Genomic DNA, 23,105 nt, shown 5'->3' with positions numbered 1-23,105 from the left:
AAGCGCTTTTAAGTTTATTATATATAGACAAAATAGCGCCATGTTGCCTTAATCAGAACATCAAAATGTAGGAAAGGAAGTCTGAAACATAAATTGTATGTGTAATACTATATTAAGCGACTTTAATTCATATCAGCTGAAAATATAATAAATGGTCTGAACAGCAGGGTAAACGTTGATTGTAGACGAAGCAATGATAGAGTTAAAATAGTCTGTCAGACTTGAAAGCTAGTAATTACTAATCAGGTGCGAGTGTGCAGGAAACAGCATAAGTACTGACAGGATATCACTCACAGTTATGTGTGAATACGGGGCAACCCGAAACGCGTAAAAATTTCTGTGAGGATGCCTGTCTGAATTTTTAAATTGATGCTTGTACTAACCCTCGTTGGTTACTTTTAATGCACATTTTTTTTTCAAATAAAGGATTTCTTCTTAGCCGCTCTAGCACCTGCTCTCTTTTTTGTGATTTCTACTTTGGACGGCTAATGGGCTGGAGGATTTCCACTGGGACTGTACCTGGCTTACAGAATGGTTGAACGGTGCTCGAGCACAGGTGAAATAGTGCTCACATCATTACAAGGAACTGAACAGCGGAAGGAGTGAAACACAGAATGTGGGATCCTAAGATGGTTTCCTGGCTGATCGGCTAATCTACGCTATCATTGGAATGTGAGTGATAGTCTTTTTAATCTTTATAATTGTGTGCCGCAACTATACTGGGATAGCACAGAGACTTTATACAGATTGTCTATATGTGTGAAGTAGGGGTTTTACACTTTGGTGCTAAGATTGCTCTTGTATTTATTGTTTATTTAAGGGGGGTTTGGGTGGGTTAGAGTAGGGGTATGTGGGTGGTGGGTTTTAATGTTGGGGGGGTTGTATTTTTTTTAACAGGCAAAAGAGCTGATTACTTTGGGGCAAAGCCCCGCAAAAAGCCCTTTTAAGGGCTGGTAAAAGAGCTGATTACTTTGGTAGTTTAGAATAGGGTAGAGAATTTTTTTTTGGGAGGGGCTTTTTAATTTTAATAGGGGGCTTATATTAGGTGTAATTAGTTTAAACTGCTTATAATTCTTTTTTAGTTTTTGTAATTTAGTGTTTGTTTTTTTTGTATTATAGAATAGTTTATTTAATTGTATTTAATTGTAGGTAATGTATTTAATTAATTTAATGATAGTGTAGTGTTAGGTGTATTTGTAACTAAGGTAAGGATTTATTTTACAGGTAATTTTGTATTTATTTTAACTAGGTAGCTATTAAATAGTTATTAACTATTTAATAGCTATTGTACCTAGTTAAAATAAATACAAAGTTGCCTGTAAAATAAATATAAATCCTAAAATAGCTATAATGTAATTATTAATTATATTGTAGCTATATTAGGGTTTATTTGATAGGTAAGTATTTAGTTTTAAAAAGGAATAATTTAGTTAATTTTAGGAATATTATTTTGTTTAATATAAATTATATTTATGTTAGGGGGGGTGTTAGGTTTAGGGTTAGAGTTATGTTTAGGGGTTAATAACTTTATTATAGTAGCGGCGACGGTGCGGGCGGGAGATTAGGGGTTAATCAAATTTATTATATTGTTTGCGAGGCGGGAGTGCGGCAGTTTAGGGGTTAATACATTTATTATAGTGGCGGCGAGGTCCGGTCGGCAGATTAGGGGTTAATAAGTGTAGTTAGGTAGCGGCGATGTTGGGGGGCAGATTAAGGGTTAATAAATATAATATAGGGGTCGGCGATGTTAGGGGCAGCAGATTAGGGGTTCATAGGGATAATGTAGGTTGCGGCGGTGTCCGGAGCGGAGGATTAGGGGTTAATAATATTATGCAGGGGTCAGCGATAGCGGGGGCGGCAGATTAGGGGTTAATAAGTGTAAGGTTAGGGGTGTTTATACTCGGGATTCATGTTAAGGTGTTAGGTGCAGACTTAGAAAGTGTTTCCCCATAGGAAACAATGGGGCTGCGCTAGGAGCTGAACGCTGCTTTTTTGCAGGGTTTTTTTCAGCCAGCTCAGCCCCATTGTTTCCTATGGGGATATCGTGCATGAGCACGTTTTCCCAGCTTACCGCTACCGTAAGCAACGCTGGTATTGAGGGTTGAAGTGGAGCTAAGTTAGGCTCAACGCACCCTTTTTTGAGCCTAACGCAGCCCCTCAGACAACTCTAAATACCAGCGTTGTTGGAAAGGTGCGTTGGGAAAAAAAGCAGCGTTAGCTACGCGGGTCTTTACCGACAAAACTCTAAATCTAGCCAATAGTTATTTTAGTTTTTAGATCCATAATATACATCAACAGTTCAAGCTTAAATACCTATATATATAATAAATTCATAAAAATATATCATTTGTTAAAGGAACATAAACCTCAAAAAAAATGCTATTTTGAGCAAAGTTGTTAGACACAAAGTCAGCCCCAGAGCAGCAATACACAACTGGGAGCTAGCTAAACACAACTGGTGAGCCAATAACAAGAGACATATATGTGCAGCCACCAATCACCAGCAAGCCTCCGTAGTGCATTGCTGCTCCTGACCCTACCTAGGTATGTTTTTCAATAAAGAATATAAAGAGAACATAATACAAATTTATAACAGAAGTAACTTGAAAAGTCTTTAAACTGCATGCTCTGTCTTAACCATGAGTTTAATTTTGAGTTTCCAGCCAAAAAAATAGTATGATAATAGCCCAGAAGCAGAGTGGCATTTTGGACATTCATGCCATAGATTTGCAAAGACCTTCGCCTAGATTTAGAGTTTTGTCGGTAAAGACCCACGGTGCTAACGCTGCTTTTTTTCCAGCGCACTCTTAAGCCAACGCTGGTATTTAGAGTTGTCTGAATGGCTGCGTTAGGCTCAGAAAAGGGAGCGTTGAGCATAATTTAGCGCCACTTCAATCCTCAATACCAGCGTTGCTTACGGTAGCGGTAAGCTGGAAAAACGTGCTCGTGCACAATATCCCCATAGGAAACAATGGGGCTGAGCTGGCCAAAAAAAAACTAACACCTGCAAAAAAGCAGCATTCAGCTCCTAGCGCAGCCCCATTGTTTCCTATGGGGAAACACTCTCTAAGTCTACACCTAACAACCTAACATGAACCCCCGAGTCTAAACACCCCTAACCTTACACTTATTAACCCCTAATCTGCTGCCCCCACTATTGCTAACACCTGCATAATGTTATTAACCCCTAATCTGCCGCTCCGGACACCGCCGCAACCTACATTATCGCTATGAACCCCTAATCGGCTGCCCCTAACATCGCCGACACCTATATTATATTTATTACCCCCTAATCTGCCCCCCCCCCCAATGTCGCCGCCACCTACCTACACTTATTGACCCCTAGTCTGCCAACCGGACCTCGCCGCCACTATAATAAATGTATTAACCCCTAATCTGCCCTCCCTAACATTGCCGCCACCTACCTACAATTATTAACCCCTAATCTCCCGCCCCCAACGTCGCCGCTTCTATAATAAAGTTATTAACCCCTAAACCTAAGTCTAACCCTTACACCCCCCTAAGTTAAATATAATTTAAATAAAACTAACTAAATTTACTATCATTAAATAAATTATTCCTATTTAAAACTAAATACTTACCTATAAAATAAACCCTAATATAGCTACAATACAACTAATAGTTACATTGTAGATATTTTAGGATTTATATTTATTTTACAGGCAACTTTGTATTTATTTTAACTAGGTACAATAGCTATTAAATAGTTAATAACTATTTAATAGCTACCTAGTTAAAATAAATACAAAATTACCTGTAAAATAAATCCTAACCTAAGTTACAATTAAACCTAACACTACACTATCATTAAATTAATTAAATAAATTACCTACAATTAAATACAATTAAATAAACTATTCTATAATACAAAAAACAAACACTAAATTACAAAAAATAAAAAAGAATTACAAGCAGTTTAAACTAATTACACCTAATCTAAGCCCCCTAATAAAATAAAAAATCCCCCCCAAAATAATAACTATTAATAACTATTTAATAGCTACCTAGTTAAAATAATTACAAAATTACCTGTAAAATAAATCCTAACCTAAGTTATAAATACACCTAACACTACACTAACAATAAATTAATTAAATAAATTACCTACAATTAGCTAAACTAAAAAACAATTAAATAAACTAATCTATAATACAAAACCCCCCACTAAATTACAGAAAATTAAAAAAAAATTACAAGAAGTTTAAACTAATTACACCTAACCTAAGCCCCCTAATAAAATAAAAAGCCCCCCAAAATAATAAAATGCCCTACCCTATTCTAAATTACAAAGTAATCAGCTCTTTTACCAGCCCTTAAAAGGGCTTTTTGCGGGGCATTGCCCCAAAGTAATCAGCTCTTTTACCTGTAAAAAAAATACAACCCCCCCAGCATTACAACCCACCACCCACATACCCCTACTCTAACCCACCCAAAACCCCCTTAAATAAACCTAACAATAACCCCCTGAGGATCTCCCTACCTTGAGTCGTCTTCACTCAGCCAAGCCAAATTCTTCATCCAAACGGAGCAAGAAGAGGTCCTCTATCCGGTAGAAGTCTTCATCCAAGCGGTTCAAGAAGAGGTCCTCCATCCGGTAGAAGTCTTCATCCAAGCGGGGCAGAAGAGGTCTTCCATCTGATTGAAGTCTTCATCCAAGCGGCATCTTCTATCTTCATCCCTCCTGAGCGGAGCGGAGCCATCTTCCATCCAGCCAACGCGGAGCCTTCCTCTTCAACCGACGGACTAACGATGAATGATGGTTCCAATCGGATTCCGATCAGCCAATAGAATGTGAGGTCAATCCGATTGGATCAGCCAATCGGATTGAACTTCAATCTGATTGACTGATTGAATCAGCCAATCAGATTTTCCTACCTTAATTCCGATTGGCTGAATCCTTTCAGCCAATCGGAATTTGAGGGACGCCATCTTGGATGACGTCCCTTAAAGGAACCGTCATTCGTCGTTAGTCCATCGGTTGAAGAGGATGGCTCCGCGTCGGCTGGATGGAAGATGGCTCCGCTCCGGATGGATGAAGATAGAAGACGCCGCTTGGATGAAGACTTCAATCGGATGGAAGACCTCTTCTGCCCCACTTGGATGAAGACTTCTACCGGATGGAGGACCTCTTCTTGCCCCGCTTGGATGAAGACTTCTACCGGATGGAGGACCTCTTCTTGCTCCGCTTGGATGAAGAATTCGGCTGGGCTGAGTGAAGACGACTCAAGGTAGGGAGATCTTTAGGGAGTTAGTGTTAGGTTTATTTAAGGGGGGTTTGGGTGGGTTAGAGTAGGGGTATGTGGGTGGTGGGTTGTAATGTTGGGGGGGTTGTATTTTTTTTACAGGTAAAAGAGCTGATTACTTTGGGGCAATGCCCCGCAAAAAGCCCTTTTAAGGGCTGGTAAAAGAGCGGATTACTTTGTAATTTAGAATAGGGTAGGGCATTTTATTATTTTGGGGGGCTTTTTTATTTTATTAGGGGGCTTAGATTAGGTGTAATTAGTTTAAACTTCTTGTAAAAAAATTTTCTGTAATTTAGTGGGGTTTTTTTTGTATTATAGATTAGTTTATTTAATTGTTTTTTAGTTTAGCTAATTGTAGGTAATTTATTTAATTAATTTATTGATAGTGTAGTGTTAGGTGTATTTGTAACTTAGGTTAGGATTTATTTTACAGGTAATTTTGTAATTATTTTAACTAGGTAGCTATTAAATAGTTATTAACTATTTAATAGCTATTGTATCTAGTTAAAATAAATACAAAGTTGCCTGTAAAATAAATATAAATACTAAAATAGCTACAATGTAACTATTAGTTATATTGTAGCTATATTAGGGTTTATTTTATAGGTATTTAGTTTTAAATAGGAATAATTTATTTAATTATAGTACATTTATTTAGATTAATTTAAATGATATTTAACTTAGGGGGGTGTTAGGGTTAGACTTAGGTTTAGGGGTTAATAACTTTATTATAGTAGCGGCGACATTGGGGGTGGGAGATTAGGGGTTAATAATTGTAGGTAAGTGGCGGCAATGTTAGGGAGGGCAGATTATGGGTTAATACGATTTATTATAGTGTTTGCGAGGCGGGAGTGCGGCGGTTTAGGGGTTAATACATTTATTATAGTGGCGGCGAGGTCCGGTCGGCAGATTAGGGGTTAATAAGTGTAGGTAGGTGGCGGCGACGTTGGGGGGGGGCAGATTAGGGGGTAATAATTAGCGCTGCGTAATCTGTTGGCGCTCTACAAATAACCGATAATAATAATAATAATAATAAATATAATGTAGGTGTCGGCAATGTTAGGGATAGCAGATTAGGGGCTCATAGCGATAATGTAGGTTGCGGCGGTGTCCGGAGCGGCAGATTAGGGGTTAAAAAAAATTATTATAGGGTTTGCGATGTGAGGGGGCCTCGGTTTAGGGGTTCATAGGTAGTTTATGGGTGTTAGTGTACTTTATAGCACAGTAGTTAAAAGCTTTATGTTCCCGCGTTAGCCCATAAAACTCTTAACTACTGACTTTTTTTGACGGTAGGAGTCTTTTCGGTAGAGGCTCTACCGCTCACTTCTTCCAAGACTCGTAATACCAGCGTTAGGCAAATCCCATTGAAAAGATAGGATACGCAATTGACGTAAGGGGATCTGCGGTAGCCTCGAGTCGCGGAAAGAAAGTGAGCGGTAGACCCTTTCCTGGCTGACTCTAAATACCAGCGGGCGTTAAAAAGCAGCGTTAGGACCCTTAACGCTGCTTTTGACGGCTAACGCCAAACTCTAAATCTAGGCCTTAGATTTTACAAAGGTGTTGATTTTCTTTCTTAAAGGGACATAATACTTGAATACTTGAAAGTGATGCAGCATAACTGAAAAACGCCGACATGAAAATACCACCTGAGCATCTCTATGTAAAAAGGAAAGATATTTTAGTAAGTGCTCTGTAAACAACTATACTTAAGCTACTGTCCAGCTGCAAGTTGGAAAAAAAAATAGCTAATCAGCATCAGCAGTGCTGAGGTCATGCTATGGTTTTCTATAATCTCATGAGATTTCACTGAAGTCTCATGAGATGTCTAAGTAAACTTCCTTAAACTGAGTTGGAAAATAACATATTTTTTTACAGCTATGCTGCATCACTTTTAAGTGCTTCAACCTTTGTGTATCATGTCCCTTTAAGCAGAAGATAAAGAAATAATGATGTGACTTTTACATAGAGGTGCTGTCTAGTTGTTTTACATCAATGTATATAGAAAATCCATATTTAGCAGAATATGAGGATTTAATAAAATATAAGAACAATAAGAAATGCGTTTATATGTAATTTACCTCCTTCTACACTGCCAGAGCTGATTCCGTCTTTGTTGTCTGAAGTCAATAACAGTTCCACAATCCCTCTATGAACAAGAGCCTGATAGAAATTCATAGAGAAATAATATTATTACCATGAGTCCCTGTGACCTTTATGTGATGAAGCAGAAATGAAAAAAGCAAAAAGGTTATACTGAATTTTACTAGACTCAGGATCTCAGGCAGAATTTGCAATAATCTGAAACCCGGCGAAACGACTGAGTAAACTTACTATGGGGTCCATTTATCATTGTGCGGATGGCAATGATTCGCTATAGCGAACCATGTCCGCCGCACATTGATAAATGCCACAGCATACGCTCTTGACATTTATCATTGCACCAGCAGTTCTTGTGAACTGTTGGTGCAATAACGCCCCCTGCAGATTTGTGGCCAATCAGCCGCTAGCAGGAGGTGTCAATCAACCCAATCGTATTTGACCGGGTTGATTTTCGTCGATGTCTGTCCGCCGCCTCAGAGCAGACGAACAGGTTATGGAGCAGTGGCCTTTAGACCTCTGCCTCATAACTTGTGTTTCTGGCGAGCCTGAAGGCTCGCCAGAAACACAGGGCATCAAGCTCCGTTCTGAGCTTGATAAATAGACCCCTATGTTTGTGATCTCTTAAATCGAGAGAAAGGTCAATATTGAAATATACATGATAGCATTTCAGTTTTAAATAGAAGCATTTTTGTAATACACTTCCGTTAGTAAAAATGCTTCTAGTAAAAGTAATTACTGTTTTTCAGCGGTATATGCACATATGCCGAGTGCCTCAGAGAACTGGTGGTGCTGTGTCAGTAAATACTTTGTATCATGTAAGCCACTGCTGAAGGGGTGGTGTGTGAATCATTTTGCAGAGCCCTGACAGCATTCAGTATGTGCATGTGCAAAACCAATAAAAGCCTTTACTAGCATTTTTGCTAACAGACGTATATTGCATAAATTCTTCTATTTAAAAGTGAAATGCTTGCATGCATGTTTCAATTTTGACATTTTTTCCCTTTAATTTACAAATTCTGATGCTTTCACAAAAAAACACCCCATAATTCTCAGTACTGAATTATATAAACATTTATGCACAACAGGATGACAATTAATGGATTTGTCTCCCCTTAAAAATAATGTTCACTGGATATGATATTATTCTCATAGACATACCCTTAATGTCCCAGACTTTCAGAGGATAAAATAAACATAAAAACCAATATATTTAATTTAAATATATTTCAAATTATATGAACCATAAAGAGCAAGGACAAATGTAAAGGAAAATGAAAATGAGAAAGTTGTTAATTCAAATAGGAACCTATCATCAACAGATCTTCATTCTCATACAGGCATTTTGTTCCAGAAATGCGTGAACTGGGCTTTTTATCCGAACTGAAGAACTTACCGTCTTTATAAATTCCATATAGTTTGGGTCCTTGGCATATGAACCATATTCATTTTCCACCTGCACGGCTATGATTGGGCCACCCTTTGAATACTAATGGGGGAAAAAGAAGAATACATTTTCACATAGGATGAGACAACTTGGGGGAATGTGGTATAATGCACAATCTGTTAATCTGGTGTATATAGCACACTGGCTACCTGATAATTAGATTTCTTACTACAGTCCCACTCCTCTACTGCAATTGTTTGAGATCTTTCCTCAGGAGCAGGATCTGCACACATCAGTGATGAGTGGCGATGTGTCTCCCATAGGAAATAGCAGCATCAGCAAAAATCTGCCAACATCACCACTCATCTGCGATCTTGGCCGGGGAAGGTGCTATATTTGAGGTGTTTTTACACAACATAGACTGTGTGTTTGCTGATACAAAAACAGGTTTCTGTGTAGGAGCACGTCAAATAATGCCTGTCTAACCTTAGTGTCACTGTACATTAACTACATTTTACACTCCAGAAATTCTCGCCACTGAAAAGCTGGTGAGACTAATATGGTTGAAAAGTTGCATCTAACATAGGGGGCAGTGCTTTAAATATTACACACTCACAACAATGTGTCACCATTAAAATACATGTTACTCCTATGCATTATACAATAAATACAAATAAATCATTGTGCATATACATAGAAAGCACCATAACCCCAAACACAACCTATCCCTCTACTACACTATTAACCCTCAAATCAACCTAACTCCTCTACACTATTAACCCCCAAAGCAACATAAAGCCTTTCACAAAATAATACAACCATTAAAATAAACAACATAAACCATTAAACTAAATAACCATTAAAATAAACAACAACAAAAACTACAAATATTATTTACTTACTATCTGAAGTCTTCATCAGATATAATCCACAATGAACCAGGCGATGGGGGGGGGGGGGAATATATCAACAAAGAGAAAAAAATCCATAGGCTCCTCCTCTTTTTCTTCTTCAGATGTAATCCATAAACTCCTCTGCAGCGGCTCCGGTGATCCTCCATGATGGCGGCTTTGGTGGTCCTCCATGGCAGTGGCAATAGCTCCTGCTCTGAGGCTCTTGGATCCTCTCTTCATGCTCTCCAGCAGCACACTCCCCCTTTTACATGGGTGTCCTGGTAGTTCTATTGGGTGATTTTTTTTTTAAAACTTTGGAAGACCACCAGAGCCACCACCATGGAGAAGCCGCTGTCGAGGATCTTGTGGATTAAATCTGATGAAGACAAGAAGAGGAGCCTTTTGTTTGTTTTTTTCTTTGTGGAATTTTTTTTTCGTTATGGATTTTTTTTATTTTATTTTTCATCACCTGGGTTACATCTGATGAAAAAAATAAGGAGTAGCCTTTGTGAGTTTTTACTTCCTGGATTTTTTTACCCTGGAATTTTCTTTTTGGGTTTTTACTTCAGGATTGTTGTGAATTACTTCTGATGAAGACTTTATATGGTGAGCAAAAAATATTTGTTGATTTCTGCTGCTGTTTATTATGCTTGTTTATTTTTGTTCTTCTTTGTTTGTTTTTGTGTGGTTTCTTTTTTTTTGTAGGTTGTTGTGTATTTTAATGGTTGTGTTATTTTGCGTAAGGGTTTATGTTGTTGTTGCTTATTTTAATGGTTATTTTCTGTAATGGTGTATTATGTTGCTTAAGGAATTAATAGTGTAAAGGGGTTATGTCGCTTAAGGGGTTAATAGTGTAGAGGGGTTAGGTTGTGTTGGTGTTATGTCGCTTAAGGGGTTAATAGTGTAGAGAGGTAAGTTAGCATTCAGGGTTATGTTGTTTATGGGTTTAATAGTGTAGAGAGGTTAGTTTGGGTTCAGGGTTATGTTGTTTATGGGTTTAATAGTGTAGAGGGGATATGTTGCTTAAGGGGTTCATAGTGTAGAGGGGTTAGTTTGCGTTGGGGGTTAAGTTGCTTAAAGGGTTAATAGTGTAGAGAGGTTAGGTTACGTGAGGGTTATGTCACTTAAGGGGTTAACAGTGTAGAGGGGTTAGGTTGCGTAGGGAGTTTTGTCACTTAAGGGGTTAATAGTGTTAAATTATGTAGTGGTTTTATTGAGTTGGTCTTTTTTATGTATTAAAAGAATAAAGAAACTATATAACTATTTATATATTAATGAAAAGCTTTAATTCTTGTCGGCTGTCGTTTATTTAGTTGTGTACAGACTGCACAAAATAGGCAATATGCATCTGTTATATGTGTAAAAGTGATCCTGCTTGGAAAATATCACCAGTATCGCCTCCCACTGAGATGTAAAGTAAAACGCCTATCGGCAAGATTGCCTTAAAGCACTGGTGTAATCAGTTTTTTATATATTTCACAGACAATCTCATTCTCACAGGGGATCCCATTTTGTTCATCAGGGCCTTAGTGTAACATGCTTAACACTGAACCTTTTAATGTATAAATGATGTTGGGGGTAAAGAGAAGTCTTTTTTTTTTGTTATATACATCAAACAAGAGCAGTTTTGCTAAAATTCAATTTAAACAGAAATAGAGTCTGTTTTTTTATTTACCAATATATATATACATACTAGTCCTAAAGCCCGATCACACGGGCCATTTTTTGCAGTACATCGGTCCCACCCCTTGCTCTCTCTCCCTCCCCCTCTCTTTTGCTCTCTCCCTCTCTCTTTTGCTCTCTCTCCGCCTCTCTTTTGTGCTCTCTCGCTCCACCTCTCTTTTGCTCTCTCTCTTCCCCTTCTCTTTTGTGCTCTCCCCCCCTCTCTTTTGCTCTCTCTCCCCCTCTCTTTTGCGCTCTCCCTCTCCCCCTCTCTTTTGCGCTCTCTCTCTCCCCTCTCTTTTGCGCTCTCTCCCCCTCTCTTTTGCGCTCTCTCTCTCCCCCTCTCTTTAGCGCTCTCTCTGCCCCCTTTCTTTTGCGCTCTCTCTGCCCCCTCTCATTTGCCCTCTCTCTCCCCCCCTCTCTTTTGTGCTCTCTCGCTCCACCTCTCTTTTGCTCTCTCCCCCCTCTCTTTTTGCGCTCTCTCTCCCCCCTCTCGTTTGCTCTCTCTCCCCCCTCTCTTTTGCACTCTCTCTCTCCCCCTCACTTTTGCGCTCTCTCCCCTGTCTTCTGCGCTCTCTCTCTCCCCCTCTTTTGCTCTCTCTCTCTCTCTCCCCCTCTCTTTTGCACTTTCTCTGCCCCTATCTTTTGCACTCTATCTCTCCCCCCTCTTTTGCGCTCTCTCTCTCCCCCTCTCTTTTGCGCTCTCTCCCCCTCTCTTTTATGCTCTCTCTCTCCCCCTCTCTTTTACACTCTCTCTCCCCCCTCTCTTCTGCACTCTCTCTCTCCCCTCTCTTTTGCGCTCTCTCTCTCTCTCCCTCCTCTCTTTTGCGCTCTCTCCCCCTCTACTTTGCGCTCTCTCCCCCTCCTCTTTTGTGCTCTCTCTCCCCCTCTCTTTTGCGCTCTCTCTCTCCCCCTCTCTTTTGCACTCTGTCTCCCCCTCTCTTTTGCGCTCTCTCTCCCCTATCTTTTGCACTCTCTCTCTTTCCCCTCTCTTTTGCGCTCTCTCCCCTGTCTTCTGCGCTCTCTCTCCCCCTCTCTTTTGCGCTCTCTCCCCTCTCTTTTGCTCTCTCTCCCCCCCTCTCTTTTGCTCTCTCTTTGCCCCCTCTCTTTTGCCCTCTCTCTCTCCCCCCTCTCTCTTGTGCTCTCTCACCCTCTCTTTTGTGCTCTCTCGCTCCACCTCTCTTTTGCTCTCTCCCCCCCTCTCTTCTGCTCTCTCCCCCCTCTCTTTTGCGCTCTCTCTCCCCCCTCTCTTTTGCGCTCTCTAACCCTCTCTCTTTTGCGCTCTCTTTCTCCCCCTCACTTTTGCACTCTCTCCCATGTCTTCTGCGCTCTCTCTCTCCCCCCCCTCTTTTGCTCTCTCTCCCCCTCTCTTTTGCACTTTCTCTACCCCTATCTTTTGCACTCTATCTCTCCCCCCTCTTTTGCGCTCTCTCTCTCCCTCTCTTTTGCTCTCTCTCCCTCCTCTCTTTTGCGTTCTCTCCCCCTCTATTTTGCGCGCTCTCCCCCTCTCTTTTGTGCTCTCTCTCCCCCTCTCTTTTGCGCTCTCTCTCTCCCCCTCTCTTTTGCGCTCTCTCTCCCCTATCTTTTGCACTCTCTCTCTTTCCCCTCTCTTTTTCGCTCTCTCCCCTGTCTTCTGCGCTCTCTCTCCCCCTCTCTTTTGCGCTCTCTCCCCCTCTCTTTTGCTCTCTCTCCCCCCTCTCTTTTGCTCTCTCTCCCCCCTTCTATTTTGTGCTTTCTCTCTTCCCCTCTCTCTTTTGCGCTTTCCCCCCCAACTCTTTGGTGCTCTCTCTCTCCCCCTCTCTTTTGTGCTCTCTTCCCCTCTCTTTTGTGCTCTCTCTCCCCCCTCTCTTTTGCGCTCTCTCTCTCCCCCTCTCTTTTGTGCTCTCTCTCTCTCCCCCTCTCTTTTGCGCTCTCTCTCCCCCCTCTCTTTTGCGCTCTCTTTCTCCCCCTCTCTTTTGCACTCTCTCCCCATCTCTTTTGCACTCTCTCTCTCTCCCTCTCTTTTGCACTCTCTCTCTCCCTATCTCTTTTGAACTCTCTCTCCCCTATCTTTTGCACTCTCTCTCCCCCCCTCTCTTTTGCACTCTCTCTCTCCCCTGTCTTCTGAGCTCTCTCTCTCTCCCCCTCTCTTTTGCGCTCTCTCTCTCCCCCTCTCTTTTGCTCTCTCTCTCCCCCCTCTCTTTTGCTCTCTCTCCCCCCTTCTATTTTGCGCTCTCTCTCTTCCTCTCACTTTTGAGCTCTCTCTCTTCCCCTCACTTTTGAGCTCTCTCTCCCCTCTCTCTTTTGCGCTCCCCCCCCCCCACTCTTTGGTGCTCTCTCTCCCCGTCTTCTGCGCTCTCTCTCTCCCCATCTCTTTTGTGCTCTCTCCCCCCTCTCTTTTGTGCTCTCTCTCCCCCCTTTCTTTTGCGCTATCTCCCCCTCTCTTTTGCGCTCTCTCTCCCCCCTCTCTTTTGCTCTCTCTCTCTTCCCCTCACTTTTGAGCTCTCTCTCTCCCCTCTCTCTTTTGCGCTTCCCCCCCCCCCACTCTTTGGTGCTCTCTCCCCATCTTCTGCGCTCTCTCTCTCCCCCTCTCTTTTGTGCTCTCTCCCCCTCTCTTTTCCGCTCTCTCTCCCACCTCTCTTTTGCGCTCTCTCTCTCCCCCTCTCTTTTGCGCTCTCTCTCCCCGATCTCTTTTGTGCTCTCTCTCCCCCCTCTCTTTTGCGCTCTCTTTCTCCCCCTCTCTTTTGCACTCTCTAACTTCTCTTTAGCTCTTTCCCATCTCTTTTGCTCTCTACCCCTCTCTTTCTATATTCTTCCTCTCTCTCGACTGCACCTGGCCTCGTCACGCCCAGTCACACCCCCGCTCATGTCCTGCCACGCTCACTTCCGCCCACCGTCACTGTGCGTTTTGGGGAGTAAACCTCCCCTTCCTCAGAACATAAAGTGTATACAAACACACGTGTTTAAATAAGTGTACAAACACACAGTCCTACTTCCTGTTCACAAAAGGCACCAAAAGTACATCATATCCTGTGTATCTCTAAGTGAACCCGGAAGTTTAAACACCATTCTTGTACCAAATCAACATTATTACTTAACACAAAACAAACTTAATCATATGATTCTTGTGCATTGAATAAACATACATCGTTGTGTGTATACCATAAACTTAATGCAAACATCTTATGTTCCTTCCGCCACCTCCGTGGTATCTAACCGCTACTACCTCATATCCGGTAACCGGAAGTGACATTGCTTCCGGTTTACCCAGATGGGCGTCATTTCTGACGTCATTCCGTCTTATTATTTACAAACACAAATCTGCCTTGTCGGCTCCAAATAGCAATCATTAATAATGTGTCACCACAAATTAGATGTATATCCTAGAAGAACAGGTAATATTGTGTTAGCAATGAACTTTTGAATAACTGGGGTGATAAGTAAAGGTCACACATGGCAAAACAGTGCAATGGCAATATCATACAATAAAAAACTTGGAGGATGGATACCAGCATATAAAGTACGAGTCTACCGATGGACACATGCACAAAAACCACTGCCACTGGTTAAGTGCTTCTAGGGGACTTACCCCTCGTACCAATTGGATTTAAGCAATACAACGTGAGATCAGGATCCTTTAAATGTTATACTACAATATAGGAATATATTGTTTATATTTAAATCGGAACATAGTCATCATGGAAAATAAAGTGCTGACTAGTGTGAACAGTTTAGTCAGAATGTGCATGAGTCAAATACGGAACGACAACACCACCACCAAGGTCTAGGGGGTAAAGCAGGTGACAACGTGAACCATAGTGATCCATGCCCTCCACCGCAACACACATGACTGTAGTAAGGGGTAGGTATCCCGCCTAAAGGCGGAAGGCAACCCCCCCAGTCCCCATCCACAACCTGCAAGTGTTAAGGTCCTACCCGACACATACATTCACTGTATGCTACAGAGCTTCAATACACATTAAGTCAAAGCACCAAAGTCCGGTAGAGAGTTGAGTCCCTTAGGGTATATAGTTCCTAATTGGAACATCCATTCTGCCTCTCTTCTTAACAGCAGTTTCTTCTTATCCCCTCCTCGGGTCAACCTTGGAATATAATAAATGAGAATAAACTTGATTGCAGATACGGAATGCTTCGCTGTCAACCAGTGGCGTGCCACTGGTTGATCGGATTCCCCTTTCTTGAGGGCTGATCTAATCGCAGCTCGATGGTTGGCCATTCTTTCACGTATGGTTCCTTGAGTCTTTCCTATGTAGTGTAGACCACATAAACAAATAATCAAGTAAACTACAAATGTCGTAGTACAAGTAACTGGATGATTGATGGTATATACTTGATTTCCATGCGGGTGATTAAACTTTTTGGTGGCTATCATAGCCTTACATGTTGTGCAATTAGGGCACCGAAAGCATCCCTTCCGTGTGTTCTTACGTTCTTCATTAGTATAACACTTAACTGGATCTGAGATAACCAAAAGGTCCTTAAGATTAGTACTGCGTCTATATCCGACTAAAGGACGAGTGTTTTGCATAAATTTCAATTTAGGATCGGAAAGTAAAATATGCCAATGTTCTCTTATGGTCTGTCCAACCTTAAATGTATTGGGTGCAAAGGTTGTTGTAAAGATGACATTTCGGTCAGGGTCCTGTTGCTGATCCTTCTTCCGTAGAAGTGTCTTTTGAGTGATATCTTTGATCTGTTTTTTAACGACTTTCAGGATGGTGGAAGGATAGCCTCTTTAGCAAATCTATCCTGCATCTCTCATACTTGTGACTCCCCCTTCTCTCTGCTAGAATTGTACAAAGTGTACAAAGTGGTCTCTAACCCTGTCTGTTCTTTAGTGATCATTAAATCAAAGAATTCAATATGATGGTCACTGAATGACATCTTAAACCTGACAGTAGTGTCAGTATTGTTGAATTCTTGGAACCACCCCTGCAGACTTTGAGGGCTCCCTCTCCAGATCAATAAGATGTCATCGATGTACCTCTTGTAAAAAATTACTTGAGGTACATCGTGACACCATAAGTGGCGGTTTTCAAAACCCGCCATGAACAAATTGGCATACGATGGGGCCATATTCAACCCCATCGCCGTGCCTGCCACCTGGAGAACAAAAAGAGACTTCTCGAACTTAAAATAATTTTTGATCAAACAGAACTCGGCCAACTGTACAAGAAATTTAATTGGTGGACCGACATACTTATCCAAGGCCACTAGAAGTTCTTTCATGGTATCCAAACCCAAACCCAATATAGTTTTTATTTTTTTTTATATTTTTTTTTAGTAAAAGAATCCAAGGTATTGATTTAGGCCTATTTTGTTGCCAAATAAACATCATATTAAAAAAAAAAATCACAAACATTGGGGTTTCTCATAAATGTCATAAATGTTTGTAAAAACGTCTCTGGGATCCCCTTTGTTCAGTAATAGCAGAGATTGCTGCACACCACACTTCTAAAATTCCCAGCAGTGAAGAGGTTAATCAGTTAGCAATTACAGGTAATATTTATTTCACTTCAGGGATAAACCTCCCACCTCCCTAATCCCTTATGATATGAAGGCAGATACCTTCTGCCCCCCTGGTTTGTGGTCCCCACTGTCAACATAGTACGCTGGGAAAAGTACTATGTGATGTAGTACAGTACCTACATCCAATTGGCACAAGGGGTTACTATGTGAGAGAGACAATGTCATGTGCATTTAGATAGATAGATAGATAGATAGATAGGATATAGATATATATTAATAGGATTGTAAATTATCAAAAGCACATTTTTTTGGTTACCAGAAAAATTACCTGATACCTGGAAACCTTCGGAATCAGTACATTAAAATAGGCCTCTGTTGCTTCGGAAAAGCCTTTATAAGTTGTTCTTAGCTCCATGTTTTTGTCTTGAAGTAACCAGCTAAGATAAAAATGAGAGGTTATCTGAGTTTGCAGATACGTATACTGTATTCGCAAGCGTAGTGGTCTATGTATAATATGTGTAACGCGCAGCAATTTTCTACTTCTAACTACTTAAACTCAAGCCAAGAACCTATCTAGCTGCACTAGTGACGATGTTCTTTATAACCCAGAGCTCAGTAGTTTCCAGACAACAGTAATAGATAAAAAGCAATAAGGGTCAGGTAATCTTGTTTCATGCACCTGGAATGGAGGAACGTGGTCTACATTAGTTCTAACACTCGGGCATGTATCTTTTTTGATGGCTGTACTAGACTGGCTCTAAAATAATGTAAACTTTAAGAGGCAATAATAGTAAAAAATGACTAATCCGTGCATGTAATTTCACAACTATTGATCCTCTGCTAATATATGTTTAAGCCCGTAAACGTGTTAAATACACAGAAGTGCACTGCTGGTCCCGAGCAGAACCTGGCGCAGATCCAATCAGCAGTCCTAGTCCCACGACTCAGATGTGCAACTAGTGCTGTTGATTGGATCAGCGGTGGGTTCCATTAGAGACCAGAAGTGCACTGTGTGTCACAAGCAGTACTTCTACTGTTTGTTTAACTCATTTGCAGGGGTTAAACACACAGGAGGATCTACTGTGCATGTACATTTATCACTATTATGGACCTTTAAAGAACCTTACCATATCCTCATGACCAGATTTGTGAGTGGTCCAGCAGTGAAAACTTACCAGATAAATTCCTTACCTTCCTGGCAGCGAGAGTCCACAATTTCATTCCTTACTGTTGAGAAATACAACACCTGGCCACCAGGAGGAGGCAAAGACACCCCAGCCAAAGGCTTAAATATACCTCCCACTTCCCCTATCCCCCAGGGAACAAGGAAAAGTAGGAGAAAAATCAGGGTATAAAGGTGCCAGAAGAAATAATATAAAAAGGGAGCCATACAAAAAATAAATTACAGGCGGGGTCGTGGACTCTCCCTGCCAGGAAGGAAGAGAATTTATCTGGTAAGCATAAATTATGTTTTCCTTCAATAAGGCAGGGAGAGTTCATGACTTCATTCCTTACTGTTGGGAAAACTATAACCAAGCTCCAAAGGAAACTGAATGAATAACGAGAGAGAACAAAAAAAGAGGTGGACCTTATTCTGAGGGCACCACAGCCTGCAAAACGTTTCCCCTGAAAGCTGCTTTAGTCAAAGCAAACACATCAAACTTGTAAGATTTAGAAAAAGTGTGTAAGGAGGACCAGGTAGCCGCCTTACAAATCTGATCCATAGAGGCTTTGTTCTTAAAAGCCCAAGAGGAAGCCACTGCTCTAGTGGAATGAGCCGTTATCCTCTCAGGAGGCTGTTACCCCGCTGTCTCATAAGCTAAGCGGATGACACTCCTTAACCAGAAAGATAGGGAAGTCATAGCAACCATCTGCCCCTTACGCTTTCCTGTATAGATGACAAATAAAGAGGAAGATTGTCTGAACTCCTTAGTAGCCTGAAGATAGAACTTCAAGGCACGAACCACATCTAGATTGCAAAGTGTTCTTTGGCTGAATAAGGATTAGGACACAAGGAAGGAACAAAAATGTATTGATTAATGTTACGATCCAACACCACCTTAGGGAGGAACCCTAATTTAGTACGTAAAACTGCCTTATCATCATGGAAAACAAGATAAGGGGGTCACATTGCAAAGCAGAAATCTCAGAAACTCTGCACGCAGACTCTGGCAATAGCCAGCAAAAAAAGAACCTTCCAAGATAATAATTTAATGTCAACAATATGCATAGGCTCAAACGGAGCCTGCTGCCGAACACTAAGAACAAGATTTATGCTCCAAGGCGGAGCTCCAAATCTAAACACAGGTCTGATCCTAGTGAGAGCCTTAACAAAGCACTGCACATCCGGAAGCTCAGCCAATCTCTTGTGCAGTAACACCGTCAGGGCCGATATCTGTCCCTTCAGGGAATTAGCAGATAGATCCTTCTCCAGTCCATCCTGGAGAAAAATAAAACTCTGGCAACCTTAAACCTATGCCACAAAAAGCCACGCTCTTCACACTAGTACAAGTAAGTCCTCCACACTTTATGATAGATACAATGAGTAACTGGCTTACGAGCTTGAACCAGAGTGTCAATAATACCTCAGAGAACCATCTCTTGGCTAAGACTAAGGGGCCTATCTATCAAGCTCTGAACGGAGCTTGACGGCCCGTGTTTCTCTAAAGATCTGCTCTGAGCAGGCGGACATGAATTGCCGAAATTCAACCTTTGACACCCCCTGCTGGCGGCCCATTGGCCGCGAGTCTGCAGGGGGAGGCGTTGCACCAGCAGCTCTTGTGAGCTGCTGGTGCAATGCTGAATACAGAGAGCGTATTGCTCTTCGCATTCAGCGATGTCTTGCGGACCTGATCCGCACTGTCGGATCAGGTCCGCCAGACATTTGATAAATAGGCCCCTCATCATTCAATCTCCATGCAGTCAGCCTCTGAGAATCAACATTTTGTTGAAAGAAGGGACCCTGTATCAGCAGATCTCTGCAACAAGGTAACCTCTACTGAGGAGATGAGGACATCCCCACCAGATCAGCAAACCATGATGGAGCAATCAGAATCACTGATGCTCGCTCCTGCTTGAAGTGAGCCACCACAAGAGGGAGAAGCGTTAATGGAGGAAAAAGATATATGAGTCTGAACCTCCATGGTACTGATAGGGCATCTATCAGTTCTGCCTGAGGATCCCTCGACCTCGACCCGTACCTTAGTAGCTTAGTATTGAGGCAGGATGCCATGAGATCTATCTCCGGTGTCCCCCACTCACTGCATATCTCTGCAAACACCTCGGGTGGAGAGAACATTCCCCTGGGTAAAAGGATTGCCTGCTGAGGACGTCCGCTTCCCAGTTGTCCACATCCGGAATGTTGATCGCTGACAGCGTACATCTGTGAGTCTCCGCCCACTCTAGTATCTGAGATACTTCTCTCATCGACAAGGGACTTCTCGTTCCCCCCTGATGGTTGATGTAGGCAACCAAGGTTATATTGTCTGATTGGAATCTGATAAACTGGGATGAACCCAGAAAGGGCTTCAAGGCATTGAAGATTGCCCGGAGTTCCAATATATTGATTGGAAGGGAGGACTCCTCCTGAGTCCACAGCCCTTGTGCCTTCTTTGTACCCCAAACAGCTCCCCAGCCGGAAAGGCTTGCGTCCGTAGTCACAATCTCACAGGATCATCTCAAGAAGCACGTGCCTTGGGACAGATGATCTGGACAGAGCCTCTAAGAGAGTGAGTCTCTCGACAGGTTGTCCAGCACAATCTGTTGAGACAGATCTGAATGGCTGCCTTTCCATTGTCTTAGCATGCATAGTTGTAAGGGTCTGAGATGGAATCTGGCAAAGGGAATGATGTCCATACAGGATTCCATGAGTCCAATCACCTCCATACACTGGGCCACTGAGGGTCTCAAGGAGGCCTGGAGGGTAAGACATGCAGTAGTTAGCTTGCAACATCTCTGATCTGTGAGAAATATTCTCATGGATATGGTGTCTATTATAGTCCCCAGAAAATTCACCCTGGTACTTGGAGTAAGTACTTTTTTCCAAGTTTATCTTCCATCCATGTGATCGATGAAGACTAAGAAGGGACTCTGAGCGTTCTACCTCTAGACGAAAAGATGGTGCCTGTACAAAGATATCATCCAGGTAAGGCGCTACTGCAATACTTTGTGTCAAGCAATGGCTAGAAGAGCCCCCAGAAGCTTTGTAAATATCCTTGGAGCAGTAGCTAGGCCAAACAGAAGAGCTATGAACTGGAAGTGCTGGTCCAGAAAGGCAAACCTCATGAACTGAAAATGCTCCCTGTGTATCGGAACGTGAAGGTATGCATCCTTCAAGTCTATGGTGGCCATAAACTGTCCTTTCTGAACCAGAGGAAGGATTGACCGTATTGTCTCCATCTTGAAAGAGGGAACACTCAGAAACTTGTTTAGGCATTTTAAGTCCAGAATTGGATGAAAAGTTTCCTCCTTTTTTGGAACCACGAAAAGGTTTGAATAAAACCGCAAACCTCTTTCTGCTGTAGGTACTGGGACAATTTCTCCTAGAAGGCAGTGATCCCGTACGCAACCTAAAAAGGCAGTCCTCTTCTCTGGTCTTCTTGACAGTCTGGAGAGCAGGAATCTGCCCCTGGGCGGATGAGATTTGAATCCTATCCGGTATCCCTGAGATACAACCTCTATGACCCAAGGATCCTGTACATCCTGGAATCAAGCGTTTGAAAAAATAGACAGTCTGCCCCCAACTTGATCCGATCCTGGATTAGGGCCCATCCCTTCATGCTGATTTGTTCTCAGCCGACTTCTTAGTCTGCTTGGACTTATTCCAGGACTGAGCCAGCTTCCAAGTACTCTTGGGCTGCTCGGACTTGGAGGAGGATTGCTGTCGTTGTGATTTGTCAGAACGAAAGGAACGAAAATAAGACAATTGCCGTCCCTTAGGCCTATTCTTCTTATCCTGCAGTAGGAAGGCACCCTTCCCTCTGGTAACAGTAGAAATAATGGAGTCCAGTCCTGGACCGAATAAAATCTTCCCCTTGAAAGGAAGAGAAAGGAGTCTGGATTTAGAAGTCATATCCGCAGACCAAGACTTCAACCAGAGAGCCCGGCGGGCTCAGGGGTATAGGAGTACGCTTAGCCAGCATAGAAATAGCGCCATCCACCTTAGGGATGGAGCCGCACAAATCAAATTGAGAGTCAGGGACCGGGAATCATTTTTTAAAAGTAGACAAGGGGGAAAAAGAAGTTCCTATTCTTTCCCATTCGTTACTAATAATGTTCGCCATCTTAACTGGCACAGGAAAAGTCAGAGGGACCTTCCTGTCTTCATAAACCCTGTCTAAGTTCCTCAGAGAGTGTAGCTTCTGGAACCTCTTGCGTAGACAGAACCTCCTTTAATAAAAAATGCAGATGCTCAATTTTAAAGCTAAAGGAGGGTTCCTCCACTGAAGGAGGTTTAGAAACTGAAGTTTCTGACTCAGAAAGTTCACCCTCTGAAGCTACAGAGGTAGACAGAACCTCCTTTAATAAAAAATGCAGATGCTCAATTTTAAAGCTAAAGGAGGGTTCCTCCACTGAAGGAGGTTTAGAAATTGAAGTCTCTGACTCAGAAAGTTCACCCTCTGAAGCTACAGAGGTTAACTTATCCTCGGATAGCTGGGACATAGTAGCTAGTTCCAGCAAATATTTAGATGACTCTAGGTCAGGAGAACTATGTTTAACCTTTCTCTTATGTTTGCTAGAGGGAGGTAAGGCCCTCAGGGCTGCAGACACCGCTGAGTGTAACTGTGCGGTAAAGTCCGCAGGAAAAAAGCCCCCTCCGGATGGAGGATTAGTTGAGCCGCAGGGAACTGCATGTGGAGCGGGTAGTGTAGAAAGGGTAGCAATCTCTCGGGACACAGATTCCTGAGAGGTAGACGGCTTAGAGGGGTTAATAGCGCTATGAGCATTAGCAGGCCTGTCTCCCTTCTTATACTTTAGAACAGTGCTTAGGCAAATGGAACAAAATTGAAAGGCGGGCAAACCACGGCCTCCTCACAATATAAACAGGAATTATTCATCAGTACAGAAGGAGCGGAAAAAAACGCTTTTATTCAAAAAACGGCACCTTTATAATCCCAATGGCTGGTGCACTCACCACCTCCTAGACCCAGACAGCTAACAGTGAAAACGCTCTCCTTAGGAGTGATGTCCGCAGCAGGATCGTAGGAAAATGAAAAGAATGCACCGGTCACGTGGTGCGTAGGACAGGACTTCCATTGCTAAGAAAAAGGCGCTAAGCTATTATGAACTGCGCGACACTCAAAAACTAAGTGAAACCTGTTTGTTCCAAGCCAA

The 23,105-nt window shown here is 42.2% G+C and overlaps 1 protein-coding gene across 1 annotated transcript in view; it reads right to left on the bottom strand.

Moving 5' to 3' along the window:
* Window positions 1-23,105, bottom strand: part of GLB1L2 (galactosidase beta 1 like 2) — a 272,576-nt gene that overhangs the window by 73,751 nt on the left and 175,720 nt on the right. The window contains exons 5-7 of the mRNA XM_053691520.1: window positions 17,101-17,209; window positions 8,758-8,850; window positions 7,343-7,424 (exon numbers count right to left, since the gene is read on the bottom strand). Coding sequence (XP_053547495.1) covers window positions 7,343-7,424; window positions 8,758-8,850; window positions 17,101-17,209 — 284 coding nt within the window. The remainder of the gene's footprint in view (window positions 1-7,342; window positions 7,425-8,757; window positions 8,851-17,100; window positions 17,210-23,105) is intronic.

The sequence above is a fragment of the Bombina bombina genome, chromosome 8, assembly GCF_027579735.1.
Source record: "Bombina bombina isolate aBomBom1 chromosome 8, aBomBom1.pri, whole genome shotgun sequence".
NCBI lineage: Eukaryota > Metazoa > Chordata > Amphibia > Anura > Bombinatoridae > Bombina > Bombina bombina.
Note: the sequence above shows the minus strand (reverse complement) of the source record. Positions and strands in the feature narration are given on the sequence as shown.